The sequence below is a fragment of the Salvelinus sp. IW2-2015 genome, linkage group LG26 (genome assembly GCF_002910315.2).
Source record: "Salvelinus sp. IW2-2015 linkage group LG26, ASM291031v2, whole genome shotgun sequence".
In the NCBI taxonomy this organism is placed as follows: Eukaryota; Metazoa; Chordata; class Actinopteri; order Salmoniformes; family Salmonidae; genus Salvelinus; species Salvelinus sp. IW2-2015.
In genome coordinates this window covers 33,439,430-33,456,308 of record NC_036866.1, presented here as the reverse complement: position 1 = coordinate 33,456,308, position 16,879 = coordinate 33,439,430, and the positions used below count along the sequence as shown (strand labels likewise).

The window sequence follows — 16,879 nt, the reverse complement described above, 5'->3', positions numbered from 1 at the left end:
ATTAAATGATAGCCTAATGTAACCTTAACGTAGTTGACCAAAGCACGTTTCCTCTCCATCTGTTGGAACTGTTTGTGAAATTTGCAAGCTGATTGTGTGGGACAACGTTCAGTTCGTCTCGGCCATATTGTGCAAGTGGTTTGTCGCATGCGAAAAACGGATGAACAGACCAGTGTACTGAAGGTTGGGTTGATGACGATTCCCTGTGGATATTTTGTCTGATTACCCTTGACATGGGGACAAAATCAGCAGACAACGGGTAAAGTTGAATTAAGTTTGTTCATAGGACTTGTAGTAGGACTGTTCGGTAATGCTGAGCCTACATGATAGAGACGAGAGTAAGTATTTCTCTCTTGGATTCTAAAATATGCTAGTCTATGCTGTGTTTTGTGGTTGGTGTTGCCTATGGATTGAATTTGAGCTTATGTCAACATAAAGCATATTGGTCAACCCTGAAGTAGCTCATTCATTACATTTCTTCATTCAATTAACATTGACTATGCTGCAGTTCAATCAGGTTGGAGTCAACACTACTTGTAATAGCATGGGTGAATCACAGCCAGTCTGCTGCACTGGCTTGGAGGGACAGACTCATTCATTCTATCATATCCCTGACCTAGCTAATTATTGCTAGTTCGCCACTTAAAACCCTGTATCGAAAGTGATTATGGCATGACTGTTGCCATAGTCATTGATAGTACAGGAACAGTGATTTTTGAAAGCTTTTCCCGTGTTTGTTGGCATACCGTTTCCTGTCAAACCCTGTATCTTTCAAACATCTTCCACATCCGCAACAATCTAAACTTGTGTGAAACCTCATTCTCATTTTAGGCTAGTTTTTAGTGATCTTGCAATTTTTTAAAAGCTTGAACCTATGGTGTGATCCAATGCTGTGACAATTGTGAAGTTGAATGTGAATGAACTGGATTCTTGATTGTGCACTCAGGTATGTGACCCATCCATGAAACGCATCCAGAGGGGCCCCGTCAGAGGCATTTCCATCAAGCTCCAGGAGGAGGAGAGGGAGAGGAGGGACAACTACGTCCCAGAGGTAAGTGTGCCCCCCCCCCACCCACACAGGGCCTAAAAATAACTTGAACTTTAGATTTACACAAATCTACAAACCACAGTTTTTACCAGACAAAATATATTTTTGTGCCAATATTACCCCCCCCCCCCAAAAAAAAAAGCACAGTGAAATTGCTTAGCAATGTTTCTAAAACAAGAAATGATTACTAGTAAGAAGTAATGTGGAATATTGCTGAATTTATATTTTATGACCTTTTTAACCAAAATATCAGACACATTTTCAACTGCCCTTTAAGGTTACCATGGTAATGGGGCCATCAGTCCTGTGCCTGTGAGAATCTCACTAGTAGAGGGCGACAATGTCTCTTTGCTAGCTGTAGAAGCAAACTCAAACATTGACAAGCAACCTAGCTTGAAGGTGTGAACAAAACATTGTAAATAGCCACGAAACACAAGACAGTCTCACTAGACTTTCGAGTATATTAGACCATTGTGTCGAAAAACAAATCTTTCAGCACTTCACTCAGTGCGCACAGCCCACCAGACAGGCAGTGGTGCTACGTGAGGTGGGATAGCTAAACGTTAGGATTCGTATTTCTTTGTGCATTACCAGATAAGAAACCAGCACACTGTCTTGCTTGTATCACTACTCTTTATTAAGCTTTACGATATCGGCCTTCAAGCTCTGGCGAAGGCCTTGAGGCCGATTATGTAAAGCTTAATAAAGTGCAGTGATACTAGCAAGCGGGTTTGTTCTTTTTTCTCATCTTATTCAATTGTTACCATGCACTTACAACAAAGATGGGTCAGATGTGCGGGTAAGAAGCAAAACTGCTGAAATACTTTGAAAATAGCTACTTGTTGGCTGCCCACCCGTGTAGAGCATTTCTCTTCTGCCAAGACAATCCATCCACCTGACAGGTGTAGCATATCAAGAAGCTGATTAAACAGCATGATCATTACACAGGTGCACCTTGTGCTGGGGACAATAAAAGGCCACTAAAATGTGCAGTTTTGTCACAGCACAATGCCACAGATGTCTCAAGTTGAGGGAGTGTGCAATTGGCACGCTGACTGCAGGAATGTCCACCAGAGCTTTTGCCAGAGAATTTAATGTTGATCTCTACCATAAGCCGCCTCCAACGTTGTTATAGAGAATTTAGTAGTACGTCCAACCTGCCTCAGAACCGCAGATCACGTGCATGGCGTTGTGTGTGCGAGAGGTTTGTTGATGTTAATGTTGTGAACAGAGTGCCCCATGGTGGCGTTGAGGTTATGGGCAGGCATAAGCCAGTAGGGATATCCTTGTCTCATCGCGCACTAGCGACTCCTGTGGTGGGCCGGGCGCAGTGCACGCTGACCAGGTCGCTAGGTGTACGGTGTTTCCTCCGACACATTGGTGCGGCTGGCTTCCGGGTTGGATGCTCGCTTTGTTAAGAAGCAGTGCGGCTTGGTTGGGTTGTGTTTCGGGGGACGCATGGCTCTCGACCTTCGTTTCTCCCGAGCCCGTACGGGAGTTGTAGCGATGAGACAAGACAGTAACTACTAATAATTGGATACCACAAAATTGGGGAGAAAAAGGGGGTACAAAAAAGAGAGACAGAAAAAAAGAGGAGTGGGACAACATTCCACAGGCCACAATCAACATCCTGATTGACTCTATGCGAAGGAGATGTCGCACTGCACAAGGCAAATAGTGGTCACACCAGATACGGACTGGTTTTCTGATCCACGCCCCTACCTTTTTTTTTAAGGTATATGTGACCAAATTACCAGTCATATGAAATCCATAGATTAGGACCCAATTAATTAATTTCAATTGATTTACTTCGTTACATGAACTAACTCAGTAAAATCGTTGAAATTGTTGCATGTTTTGTTTATATTTTGGTTCAGTATATTGTGTAAAGTGGTTCCTTGCGTCATACAGCACCTTTTTGGCCCATGGTGTTAGACCTTTTTTGGGGCGGGGAGACAAGTGACCAGAGCTTTCAAAAATAACTTGGCAAAAAAAAAAAAGAGTTCATGTCGAGCCCTGGCTAAAATAAAACTGCTCAAGTACAGACAAAGCAATTACAACTCCCTACTGGACAGCAAATCAAACTCGGTACAAACACGCACACACCAGCAAGGCATAACTATAGTCTGTTCATTTGAGAGGAACACTTCTTAGCTATACGTCACAAGCACCAAAACAGATGTGGCTAGTCCATTGTCATTAAGACGCCTCTAGCCAGCCTGTTCCTACTAGGAGCGAGTAACTTAATTAACATATGCCACTGAATACAATTAAGCAAACAAACTTATAGTACAGTGAGAGTGCATGCATTTTTTATATCTGTACTGTATGTGATGTGAATTTAACCTACAATCTTGGCATTGTCTAATGCTCAGAGGTATGGGTGCAGGGCCTACAATTAAAACCTGCCAAATGCAGGTAGATTTTGGTATCAGTGGGCAAGAATGTCGAATTCACCAGCCATGTTGGCTGGTGGTCAAACTCAGGGATCTACAGTGTGAGCATTAAATAAAAATTGTCAAAAGACAAGTTAGAGCACGTGAAAGTTGTGATTTATAGCAACCAGTAGCTATTTTCAAAGTATTTCAGCAGTTTTGCTTCTTACCCGCACATCTGACCCATCTTTGTTGTAAGTGCATGGTAACAATTGAATANCAACCAGTAGCTATTTTCAAAGTATTTCAGCAGTTTTGCTTCTTACCCGCACATCTGACCCATCTTTGTTGTAAGTGCATGGTAACAATTGAATAAGATGAGAAAAAAGAACAAACCCGCTTGCTAGTATCACTGCACTTTATTAAGCTTTACATAATCGGCCTCAAGGCCTTCGCCAGAGCTTGAAGGCCGATAYGTAAAGCTTAATAAAGAGTAGTGATACAAGCAAGAGCAGTGTGCTGGTTTCTTATCTGGTAATGCACAAAGAAATACGAATCCTAACGTTATAGCTATCCCACCTCACGTAGCACCACCGCCTGTCTGGTGGGCTGTGCGCACTGAGTGAAGTGCTGAAAGATTTGTTTTTCGACACAATGGTCTAATATACTCGAAAGTCTAGTGAGACTGTCCTTGTGTTTCGTGGCTATTTACAATGTTTTGTTCACACCTTCAAGCTAGGTTGCTTGTCAATGTTTGAGTTTGCTTCTACAGCTAGCAAAGAGACATTGTCGGCCTCTACTAGTGAGATTCTCACAGGCACAGGACTGATGGCCCCATTACCATGGTAACCTTAAAGGGGCAGTTGAAAATGTGTCTGATATTTTGGTTAAAAGGTAAAAGGTCATAAAATATTAAATTCAGCAATATTCCACATTACTTCTTACTAGTAATACATTTCTTGTTTTAGAAACATTGCTAAGCAATTTCATGGTGTTTTTGGGGGGGGGGTAATATTGGCACAAAAATATATTTTGTCCGGTAAAAACTGCGGTTTGTAGATTTTTGTAAWTCTAAAGTTTCAAGTTATTTTTAGGCCCTGTGTGGKGGGGGGGGGGGCACACTTACCTCTGGGACGTAGTTGTCCCTCCTCTCCCTCTCCTCCTCCTGGAGCTTGATGGAAATGCCTCTGACGGGGCCCCTCTGGATGCGTTTCATGAGATGGGTCACATACCTGAGTGCACAATCAAGAATCCAGTTCATTCACATTCAACTTCACAATTGTCACAGCATTGGATCACACCATAGGTTCAAGCTTTTAAAAAATTGCAAGATCACTAAAAACTAGCCTAAAATGAGAATGAGGTTTCACACAAGTTTAGATTGTTGCGGATGTGGAAGATGTTTGAAAGATACAGGGTTTGACAGGAACAGGTATGCCAACAAACACGGGAAAAGCTTTCAAAAATCACTGTTCCTGTACTATCAATGACTATGGCAACAGTCATGCCATAATCACTTTCGATACAGGGTTTTAAGTGGCGAACTAGCAATAATTAGCTAGGTCAGGGATATGATAGAATGAATGAGTCTGTCCCTCCAAGCCAGTGCAGCAGACTGGCTGTGATTCACCCATGCTATTACAAGTAGTGTTGAACTCCAACCTGATTGAACTGCAGCATAGTCAATGTTAATTGAATGAAGAAATGTAATGAATGAGCTACTTCAGGGTTGACCAATATGCTTTATGTTGACATAAGCTCAAATTCMATCCATAGGCAACACCAACCACAAAACACAGCATAGACTAGCATATTTTAGAATCCAAGAGAGAAATACTTACTCTCGTCTCTATCATGTAGGCTCAGCATTACCGAACAGTCCTACTACAAGTCCTATGAACAAACTTAATTTCAACTTTACCCGTTGTCTGCTGATTTTGTCCCCATGTCAAGGGTAATCAGACAAAATATCCACAGGGAATCGTCATCAACCCAACCTTCAGTACACTGGTCTGTTTATCCATTTTTCGCATGCGACAAACACTTGCACAATATGGCCGAGACGAACTGAACGTTGTCCCACACAATCAGCTKGCAAATTTCACAAACAGTTCCAACAGATGGAGAGGAAACGTGCTTTGGTCAACTACGTTAAGGTTACATTAGGCTATCATTTACATATTGTGCATCAAGTGCAATGCGTCAGGAGATTGAAAAAAAAAAAAAACAGTTGACAAAACCTACAGGTGCCGCAAAAAGTCAGATAAACACTTTTCTGTGGATACCCCATCTCCACCTCCTACTGTCAAAAAGACCAACAGCACAGACAACCGGTAAWGTAYGTGTAAAGATAATTGTATTCAACATTCTGGCTTGTAGAGACTCCTGCGTCTTTTTCAGGCAGACTTCATCCATACTGAATATCCCTGGGGTAACCGTGGAAACAGTCTGATGTTCAAGCAATGTCTAAACATGAGTCATTCAGCACAACAAATTGAAAGGGGAAGAGCAGTGTAAAATAATTTGATGTCATGTTATACAACTCAGTGGTGTTGGTGTCCTGATGACAGTATGGGGTGTATATATATATATATTGTCCAATGTGATAGTGCCTCATCCCATAGCATCCATAAAGATTTCAGTACAAAGGGGAAACCCCTAAACAATCCATCTCCTACACAACCACCTTAATCACCTTTATGTACATGCCACCCCATCTCATTCACACATATAAAATGCCCACTTACCCAATGGTGTGATCAAATTACAAGTTATGGTCCTCCTTTTAAAAGACTGCATACAGCCAAATCTGACTTCTTCAAAGTCACTGCTCTAAAGATTGAATCTGTTCGAAGGCCAGTGGTGCCACCAAGAAAAATGGTTGAGAAACACTGCTCACTTGGTCCATATGTCTAAAGAAAGACTCACCCAGCTATCTTGTTGCGCAGCTTCTTGCTGGGGATGATTGCGATCTCCTCGCACACCCTCTTGTTGGTGTGGAAGTCATTTCCCAGCCTGGTGTAGTACTTCTCAATGATGACCCGGGCGGCCTTTTTCACCGTCTTAGTCCTGACTCGTCCCTGTTGTAAAGTTGTGCAAATTACTTTCAGTTTCCCGAATGATCAGAATGGCCCAAATTCTCCACATTTAAAATGTCTGAGAGAACCAGGGTTCGGTTGGGATTGAGGACSCATCAAACACGGGAAAGGCTCTCATTTCACTTTTCCTGTACTATCAATGACCTGGCCACTTAAATCAACGCCATAGCCACTTTCGATACAGGGTTTAATGTAAGAAATTAAAGTACAGAGGCTGCTGAAATTGTAAGTTTCGGTATTCCCACGGCTGACATGCAACCTACATTTGGCTCTAACCAACCAGAATTGCAAAAACGTAACTAGCTAGCCCAATACCGTTACTACTTGTAACGTTACTAGTTATCCGGGWTGCAAAGCAACTTTGTGTAGACTGGCTAACTAGCGAGGTACCTGGCTAGTAAACGGAAGTCATGACTAGTTACACCAGTGATTAATCATAACTAGCAAGCCAGTACKGTACATGGGTAAATAACTACCGGTAACTAGACCCCTTGCTAAGGTTAACCAGGATGATTTGGCAATAAGGTACCGTTAGTTAGCCAACTAGCCAGTTATGCTTATCAGTTATCACGAATGAAATTCAATTCCCTACAGTTTAAACCTAGGCGCAACACCAAAAACACAGCGGATGATTGTGCAACATTTAAGACACTGCCAGTTCTCTCTACTGATTCTAAACCAAATCAAGACATGGAAAACGAGGTTATTCATGGMCAGCCAAATGCCAGCGTACTGCTTCTTCCGTTAGCATCTCGGGGAACACTCTACATAAAATTGTTCATAAAAACTGCCAGGAACGGCATTCCAACTCAATATGTCAATGTGATTGAGTAATACATCCAACATTTTACTATTACAGACCTAAATACCATTACGGTTGGTTAAAAAGCGCCGATTACGATAGATTTAGCGGGGTTGTAAATGTTTGAGTACCCACCATATTGAATCGGGTTAGTTGAAGAGGCCAAACAAATTCTTGAGCAGAAGTTTAATAAGAGAGCATGCGGAACTGGCAAACCAAGGCAAAAATGTTCTGCTGGCCCCTAGTGGTGGAGGAATTCGTGAAACAATTATCAGACTTAATTTATTTGGAAAGATTACTATTCCCAAACTGTTTACGTATATAGGATTATGAATTCAAATGAAAAAAGTGATGTGTCCAGCAGTGTACATAAAGGTATTGTCCAAAATAAAGTGAAGAGCTACAAAACACACTTCAGGCTACTTTATAATAATGCTTGAAAACAGATACATTTGGTTTCCCCTGTTGAGTGTCAGTTCAGTCCGGTCCGTCTTCAAATAGTGCAAAAATATTGCACATCTCACATTGTACAGTCTGAGTATTAACATGAGAAACAAATTCAAGTTTCATTGTTCCTTATGCCGATTCTGTCTGTGGCTGATATGGATTCTTATGGCTTCATTCTGCCAATGCGTTGGTTCTCATTCAGGTGATGTCACACCATAAGTTTAGCGAAAAGCAAGAGCTGCACACCCCAAAAAGTTAGTGGAGGTGCTGACTAATGGTGAGTAAACTGTAGGCTTTGTATATACATACACGTTTCAATGTCACATGCACAAGTTCAGTGAAATGCCTTTCTGGCAAACTCCAAACACATGTAAGCTTCCAGTAATTTATTGGGTAAACCAACGTTTCGGCATCACACTGCTGGAGATGCCGTTTAGAAGGCACTGTGATGCCAAAACTTTGGTGGTTTACCCAATAAATTGCTGGGAACAAATGTTTTATATCCTACACATCACTATAAGTTAACACTTTATTCTATTGTACAGTGAAAGGGAATGGGTTGACAGTGTTCCCATATTCAGTCACCTTTTTATACCTCCAGTTCATTAACATGTTTTGGGGATATGGTTACAAAGGGCTGCACATTTCACACAATGCAACATGGTCACCCCTCACCAACCCTGGTCCTGGAGCACTATAGGGTGCAGGCTTCAGCTCTAACCTACTGAAACAACTGATTAAACTAATAAACTGCTCATCAAATGAAACTTGAACAAAGTGCATTTGAGCATCCCAATAGACAATGAAAAAGTTCATTAATTAAATCAGACTACACAATCTAGWGTATTTCTAGGACAGCAAGAAGTCCGCAGCACAAGGACAGAAACACAGGGCCAAGAGTAAAGGTTAAGAGAGATTTTTATTTTACATAAAAAACGGGTGCAAACTTGAGTTATTTTGAAGTTGTGTAGTGACATTTTGGAAAGGTCCCATGACACGTTTCACTTGAGGCCTCTGGGAAGTAGGCATAATAAGACAGTCCAAACCCTTTTTTCTTTCTCCCCCCCCAAAAAAGGAATTCAAAAAGCTGAAAAAAACCAAGAGGGGTTTTTCAGGATAGGAGCCCTTAACTAKGTTGGTTAAAGCCTTCAAATACATTTTGAAGTAACATTCATGTTTCAACACAATAATATTCACAATACAATTTTAAGACTTGATTCTTATATTCATAGCTTTGAAACCATTACCAGAGAACACGAGACATAAGCTCTCATAGCACTGTACAAGTTTGCRTTCCACAGCTTTGAAGAGGGTGAAAAGAAAACCAGGCTGAGAAAATAGACTCCAATTTGAACATAAAAACAAAATCAACTTCACATAATTTACTATTAAAAATAATCATTACAATATTGCAGTCTTGTCTCTAACCACTGGAGGTCTACAGTATATAAGCAACTCTGAAAGTAATGTCAGGAAGTCTTCACTTGAGCAGTATTTGCAGCTTGCGCCCTACACAGTTCTTTAGACAAATGCAAGCAACCGTTGATAAATGGTCCCTCAAACACTGAGAAAGTGCAGAGATTATCTGGAATGACAGTAAGAATGAAAGACGGTCATTAAGGCCCTGGAGGGCCTTGCTCATTTAAGCAGGACAGTATTATTTAAAAGTACACAAAGTATACCAATACAATAACTTTGTGCTTAAAACCAATGAGAAGACCTCAAGTTGAATTAAATCGACCCCTTTATGCAGTATGCAGAAGGCATGAGGATACAACCGGCCAAAGCCATCTGACTCAGTGTCATCTTCTGGTTGCTGATGGAGGGTAAAAAGCCATGCCCCCTCTGCAGCATCTAGATCATTTAGAGAGGACTTTTCATATGTACATGTTACACAAAAGTTGGCAAAACATATATTGATAAAGGGGTTTCCTTAATAAAAATGAACAATAATAAGAAAACAGGGATGACAAAACAATAACTTTGGTGGTTGGGATCAATCAAAACAAGCAGGTCTAGAATACTTAATGAAGGAAGCAAATCAGCTGTAATCATAAGCAATATTACTATAGTAGAAGCCTCATGTCACCTAAATGCGCCAAAGCAAAATAATATTTCACTACACAAATAATGAGATGGTATGGTTGTCACACAAGCATAACATGGCAAATTATTATTATTTTGAATGGTTTTTTCAAAATCACTTGCAATGATCCAGCTAACCCACCGAATKGGTCTAAAATGACACCATCTTAAGAGCAGAGAATAGGGCTCATGTCTACAACACGCTAACATTTCTGCGCCCTTGGCACCAGAGGAAGGCTAGAGGTCAACAAGCTGGCACTGGGGAGCAAAGACTGAGTGAGAGAGCAAAAAGGAGAAAGGGAATGTGCATGTGTGTGGTGAGAGACAGAAATGGCTTTTCTCTGAGGTATACATCTATTCATAGATTATCCTGATACAGTGAGTGACATCTCAAACAAACCCTGCCATTGGAGGGGGTTATGTTAACATGTCGTGGAGCAATGGGAATGTAAGGCTTCAAAATGACCTACAGTGGGATCAAACGGCTGTATGKGCAAATATAGAAATATATACTGCCACCAGGGGCGTGTGGAAGTCAGTGGAAGTCCTCTGTGCTTTCAAGAAACCCTAGGGTCAGCACCTCCATGCTGCACCAGCCCCATAGCAAGTCAAAAGTCCTGGTACGAACACTGTCCTTTCTCCCTGTCCTTTAAGTAATCACTAATTAGATATGACTGGACAGGTAAAAGCCATGAGGGAAAAGCCATCGCTTTCACCTGTCAAATCATTACTGATCTAACCAGAGGAGGCTGGTGGGGGGTCCTATAGGAGGACAGGCGCATTGTAATGGCTGGAATGGAATACATGGAACGGAGTCAAACATGCTGTCTCCATATGTTTGATGCTGTTCCATATATTCCATTCCAGCCCTTAACAATGAGCCCATCCTCCTATAGGAGCCTCCTCTGGCTAGATCAGTAATTACTTCAAGGAAGGGAGGAAGTCCCCAACAAAGAGTTGAATGAGAGCGAAAGGGAGAAAGGGCGAGAGATACATGACAACAGCCTAAGCCTGGACTTTTACCCACTTCACAATTAGCCTGCTGTGGTCAGCATTGATGTCTAAAAGCCTAAACGACATGTGGGTGAATCAATCAATCAATTGACCAATCCATGTATAAAGAACATTGCTCATACGCACATAATTTAGTCCGACAATGGCATCTGAGTAAATCMTGACATTCCACTATTTGACTAAGACTCGTCCCATATCTTTCCATTCAAGTACATTTGAAATAACTTAAATCCACACACAGCAAACAAAAACTCTGCTTTGTTACTCAAAAATATACGGAGCATTTGTTTGTCCATCCCTAAAAAAGGCAGCTAGGGAGTGGACATGCCAAAGATAAATGCGTTATCATAGCAAAGACAAAAGTCCTCCTGCACACCAGGGGGCATCACTCAGTGTTAACTTGGGAGCATATAGTAAAAATAATTAACACTGTGCTTGGGTTTCACGCCTGTGTGTCTGTGTACAAGGGAGTTATTCAATAGAAGCATAAGGAAATAGACAATTCCTCCAGCCTTGCCTCAAGGCCACGAGTTCTTTCCACCATTTCCATAACACACAAATGAAACAGTGGATAGTACCTAGATCACGTGTCAAACTCATTCCACRGAGGGCCGAGCRTCTGCGGGTTTTTGCTCCTCCCTGTACTTGATTGATGAATTAAGGTCACTAATTAATAAGGAACTCCCCTCATCTGGTTGCCTAGGGCTTAATTGAAAGAAAAAAGAAAAAAACAGCAGACACTAGCCCCTCCATGGAATGAGTTTGACACCCCTGATCTAGATGGTAGAGAACGAGACCGGCATCCTAACTACAGACAACAGTAGGTGCAGAAGTAGTGCACTCAATCACTGTTTAAATACCTTCCCCCACCAAAAAGCAAGGTCATTCAATGATTACATTTTGTAAAATTACAGTACATCATACATTTTTTGTTCACATTAACAAAACAATAAATCGAAACAGACAAGATAACCCTTCAGGAGTCAACACTAGGGTTTAACAAGTGGGTTGAATATCATTCTCAAGTTTAGCATTTCACAACCTCAAATGTCTTGACTGCAGAGGCCATTCACGTCCTTTCACTCCGATGACATTACATAGGACACAAAGGAGGTTCCTATATTTTAAATATTCAAATTCTGCTTTCTCAACCATGTCTGCGCTAATATTGATTTAAAGTGAGAGACACCACAGTATCATCTCCCAAAATGCGACTATTTCCACAAGCTAAATAGTGACCACGTTTACATGCGCACAGTATTCCGGACAGTAGCTCATATTCCGCTTAAGGTCTTATTCGGGATATGCTGTTTACATGCAGCTTCGATATCCAGTTCATGGGTATAAACAGAATATTAGTCATTATAGTTAATATGGGTTAAAATGGAAAAGTAACTGAAATATGGACACTGACTGTAGGCCTATAACCTCTCACATGTAGCATAATATAATATTAACTCCTGCAGAATKATGGATTTCTTGCAGTACAATGATACAACAAATTATAATTTTGTCTCGGGAACAGGAGTGGAGAAATATGATTTCTTTCTATCAGCATCTCTTGAGAAAATGCTTTGGTGATTGTAATGTGTTATCTTTGACACCGTTATGCCAGCAGACAGTATTTCAACCACATAAAATATGCACCCAAGAACTGAAGTCTTAACAGAAATGTTTCATAGTTCTCAGCTTTTCATTTCCTTAAAACCGGTCAAACTGATGACACTGGACATTTTGCTCAGGACCAATCTTTCCACTGTTTTGGAGTTATTGCGTTTTCTCCCGGTCCCTAAACGAAACAGACAACTTTACTGGTGTTAACTAGATTATGAATGCAGCAGTCAAAGTTGCTGAGGGGAGGACGGCTCATAATAATGGCTGAAACGGCGCGAATGGAATGGCATCAAACCATGTGTTTGACACCCTTCCACTTATTCCGCTCCAGTCATTACCACAAGCCCATCTTCCCCAATTAAGGTGCCACCAACCTACTGTGTAATGCATCATTCTATCGATGTAAGAAATTCTGGTGAGCACTAATTTATTTAATCTTCTAGGGCAACAAGTTATGACAGAAGAAAAGATGCATGTATCTAACTATAGTTGACAAAGAAATGGCCTACCAAATGTCCGAAATGATACGACCTACCAAATGTCAGAAATGATAAGCAGAAGTGTCTAAATTAGGGGTGAAAGTAGCCAGTATGCTATACAGTCCAGTACGGRGTATCAGCAAAATCAATTATTATGGAATTATGGTGGATCCAACAGCGCAGATAGCCTTCTCTTTGGAGTGATTTGTTTAACAGATGAAAACATCACACAACACCATAGACTGCACAACACCAATGATATGAGCAACTGAGCCTGTGCAGACTGTGAAAAACAACAGTAAACAGTGATGAGATGTTTACATGCCACAGTATCCCGTCTAAGATCAGCATATCTCAGGCATCTTATCCTGGTTTCACATAGCCGCGGGACTCAAGATTTTTCGGGTTATTGTAAACGGAATCATGGCTGTGTATGTAAATATCTTCAAAAGTATTTCCTAACGCCCACATGGTCAGACAGCATTTCAAGGGCCAAAGAAGGMTCAGGGAAATAAATGATCAAAAATATATTTGTTATTTTCATGAAATAAACAGTGATTTATTAGACACAGTGATGATTTAAAAATTAAATAGTAAAGACTGCATGGGTGGCTTTAAGTCCAGGTCTTGAAGGTCCACACCGCAGCACTGCAGCTTTTTTTGTTCTAGCCCAGCACTAACAGACATGATTCAAATACTTAAAGGCCCAGTGCAGTCAAAAACATGATTCTCCTGTGTTTTATATACATTTCCACACTAGGAGGTTGGAATAATACTGTGAAATTATGAAAATGTTTTGGTGGGATGGCGTTCCAAGCCACTCTGCCAATAACAGCTCGTTTACAGTTATCCCCTCCCCACTCAGATCACTCCGACAGTCCTAGCAAAAAAATTGCTTGAGAAATTGCTCTTTGTTAAGAGTCTTTCATTTTGACCATTTTAATTTAAAACAATCACAGTAAGGTACTTAATTGTTACCCAGAACTAATTTGATATGGAGATTTAAAAAAAGGCTGCATTGAAGCTTTAACTAATCACAAAAGCCTGTGATTAGTTGACTCAAGTGTGTTAGGGCAGGGCTAGAACATAAATGTGCAACACCAGATGGTACCCCAGGATTGGAGTTGAGAACAACCGCTCTATAGGAATCAGACTAGTCAACATGCATGTCTTCTTATTGGTTGGTATGTTGTTGCAGTGACCAGACACCTATCCGATAGGCTCTAATGAGAGGTGGTCTGATTAAGGCATTCCATGTTAAGGCCAGAAGAGGGAGCAGTAGCATCTAAATCAATGGGAGAGCTCAGTCTGTTCTCCTTATCCAAGATTCTGTATACAGACAGACTGGCGGTAGAAGCTGCAACGAAGTACACATCTGGGATCAGTTCATTCTATCCCAATCCTAGCCTTAAATATTAGGAGGTAAAAAAGCTAAACTGACCTTAGATCATCATTTGGAAGCAACTTTTCCTTCATCCACACAGACAAATCTAAGTGTTTGTGGATAACAGGGACCAGTTTAGGGGTACGTGCAATGTTAACTAAAGCAATGCAAAATGCAACTCGTAACTGATCTATTGTCGATATATTGTCTCCCCCAAAAATGTACAATAGTCCAAGGCCTAAAGTTCAAAAGGAGCGAGTGGGTTACAAGCAATGATGTGCATTTGCTATAATGAACAGTGCATCAAACACAGGGATCTAGAATTCAAATCATTTTCAGAAATAAATCCCAATCTGGTAACATAATTGGTCCTCTGTCCACACACATCCCTTTGGTCACTCRCCAACTGCTGTCTTACATTTTTCTTGCTTATCCTTCTAATTAGCACTTTTAGTAGTTTTTAATACAAATATGGAGGCACCAGGCAAATGTAGTAACTGACTTGTGAGGTGAATAGTACAAGCAGTTTTTTTTTTCCCTGGCAGGGATGCATTAGGAACSKKCYTGTCTTTCACTGTTCCCTCCTTTTCTACCTTTTCATTCTRCTTTGACTACTTATGCCCAATCCCAAATAAACCCTTATAGATGTGAAAGAACTGGATGTGTGTTGAGCAATGTGGTGGACACTTCACCTAGCCAACCAGAAGCAAAAGTGGAACTATTAACATATTGCTTACACCTGTCACATCTTTGCAGATCTATGAGGGGACATGAAGCKGTGTCTAGGCTTGGAGCAAGAGGTTACTTTAGGACTTTGTAGTATTATTTATAAATGGGCGATTCTATGCCAGRACAGCCCAAAAATATTTAGGGTAACTCGGATTGTTATAGGGAAATTCTCATATAGAAACTTCATTGGAAGGAAGGATGTTTGACATGCTTTTCCCCCTTCAGATAATCATGATGCAAGTAGCAATTTAGGCCCTTTTTAGACCTATACATGCCTCCTGTAAGATCTTATGATCCATGCACCATACATGACACAGACAACATCTTGGTGTCATTATACTCCTTATAGTGTGCTCTAACATATRGAGTATGTCTACATTCTGAAATACACATTTTAGATTTAGCTAATTTTAGGACATTGTTTGAAACAATATACTCTACAAGTACATCACATTTCCAGAGTAGGCTCTCCGCAAATGTTTAAGTTATGATACATTTCATAAGCACCACCAACACAGTGAATGGGAAAATGGATTCAAAAGGGAACTCCCTCTGCTGGTGATTTGCTAAATGTGCAATTCTAAAGGAGGGATGTGATTGGTTAATGACCTATAATGTCAACTTCTATATATAAAATGGGTCATACTGTATCTTCCAAAGTACCAGAAAACCACTTTCATTATGATAAAAAAAAGAAAGTGATACAAATGTAACAAGCATGTCAAACATTCTTTCTTCCAATGAACTTTCTATGTGAGAATTGCAAGAACAATTTGATACTCCCAAAATATTTTCAGGCTGTCCTGATGTGGATTTGCCCTAATATCTCCTACACTTCCAAGACAGTCAAACAGGGCTAAGTGGGAGGGGCTGGGTGGCATATGAATCAATGAACCATTAGGACACATTCATACATCCACACATATGTACAGACATAAATATGCATGAACAAAAAGCAAACAATTAGGGACAGCTTAATACCTGCTTTTACTGGGGATGTGAGAGGGTTTGGCGAATGGGGAGAGAGAGAGCGCGAGAGAGAGACGTGAGACAGAAAAAATATGGCGTCTATAGACTGCAAGACTTGTCTCCTCACTCCCTCAAAGAGAGGGAGGGATATTCGACTTTGATCTCCACTTGAGCAAAAGAAGATTAAGAGATGTTCTCCGGTATCCAGAGGGAGGGTCAGTGGTCAAATKATCAAAGAAAGGTCTCTATGGCGAAGGTCATTCAGTAGGTCCGGGTCATTAAGAATCGCATATCTCTCGTAATAAAAAGTCTCTCTCCCAACTGGAAATGTCCCTTAATTAGTTTCCTTCAAACCAAACCCGCTCAGTGACATCGGACAGAGTAGCAGGAGCTCATTTCTGCCGTGGAGTGTTCTTCTTCCGTTTTCGCTTGAAGAAGCAACAGCACCTGAGGAGAAAGGAATGAGGAGAGAAAAGGAAGGACAGTTACATGGCAATCTACACTGAGTATACCAAACAGTAGGAACACCTAAGGAATTAAGGATGTGCCCAGGGCACCGCCAGGGCATGGACTACAAGGTGTCGAAAGCGTTCCACAGTGATGCTGGCCCATGTTGACACTAATGTTTCCCACAGTTGTGTCAAGTTGGCTGGATGTCCTTTGGGTGGTGGACCATTCTTGATACACACAGGAAACTGTTGAGCATGAAAAACCCAGCAGCGTTGCAGTTCTTGACAAAAGCCAGTGCGCCTGGCACCTTCTACCATACTCCGTTCAAAGGCACTTACTGTAAATATTTTGTCTTGCCCATTCAACCTCTGAATGGCACACATAC

The 16,879-nt window shown here is 41.0% G+C and overlaps 2 protein-coding genes and 3 non-coding genes across 9 annotated transcripts in view; 1 reads left to right on the top strand and 4 right to left on the bottom strand.

Moving 5' to 3' along the window:
* Nucleotides 1-7,549, bottom strand: part of LOC111952913 (small ribosomal subunit protein eS17) — a 13,837-nt gene extending 6,288 nt beyond the window's left edge. The window contains exons 1-3 of the mRNA XM_023971930.3: nucleotides 7,459-7,549; nucleotides 6,352-6,503; nucleotides 4,550-4,655 (exon numbers count right to left, since the gene is read on the bottom strand). Of these exons, the coding sequence (XP_023827698.1) occupies nucleotides 4,550-4,655; nucleotides 6,352-6,503; nucleotides 7,459-7,461 (261 nt within the window). The 5' untranslated portion in view covers nucleotides 7,462-7,549. The remainder of the gene's footprint in view (nucleotides 1-4,549; nucleotides 4,656-6,351; nucleotides 6,504-7,458) is intronic.
* LOC111953129 (small nucleolar RNA SNORA71) lies at nucleotides 649-778 on the top strand. The gene has a single exon (XR_002875826.1). It is a non-coding gene; the product is annotated as a small nucleolar RNA SNORA71 (small nucleolar RNA).
* On the bottom strand, nucleotides 4,824-4,953 carry LOC111953128 (small nucleolar RNA SNORA71). The gene has a single exon (XR_002875825.1). It is a non-coding gene; the product is annotated as a small nucleolar RNA SNORA71 (small nucleolar RNA).
* Nucleotides 6,577-6,707, bottom strand: LOC111953113 (small nucleolar RNA SNORA71). The gene has a single exon (XR_002875812.1). It is a non-coding gene; the product is annotated as a small nucleolar RNA SNORA71 (small nucleolar RNA).
* Nucleotides 7,550-8,670: 1,121 nt separating the features above from the next.
* LOC111952437 (casein kinase I) overlaps nucleotides 8,671-16,879 on the bottom strand; it is a 65,265-nt gene continuing 57,056 nt past the window's right edge. For all 5 annotated transcript variants that reach the window (XM_023971098.2, XM_023971101.2, XM_023971100.2 and 2 more), the window contains one exon: nucleotides 8,671-16,491. In XM_023971098.2, the coding sequence (XP_023826866.1) occupies nucleotides 16,437-16,491 (55 nt within the window). In that variant the 3' untranslated portion in view covers nucleotides 8,671-16,436. The remainder of the gene's footprint in view (nucleotides 16,492-16,879) is intronic.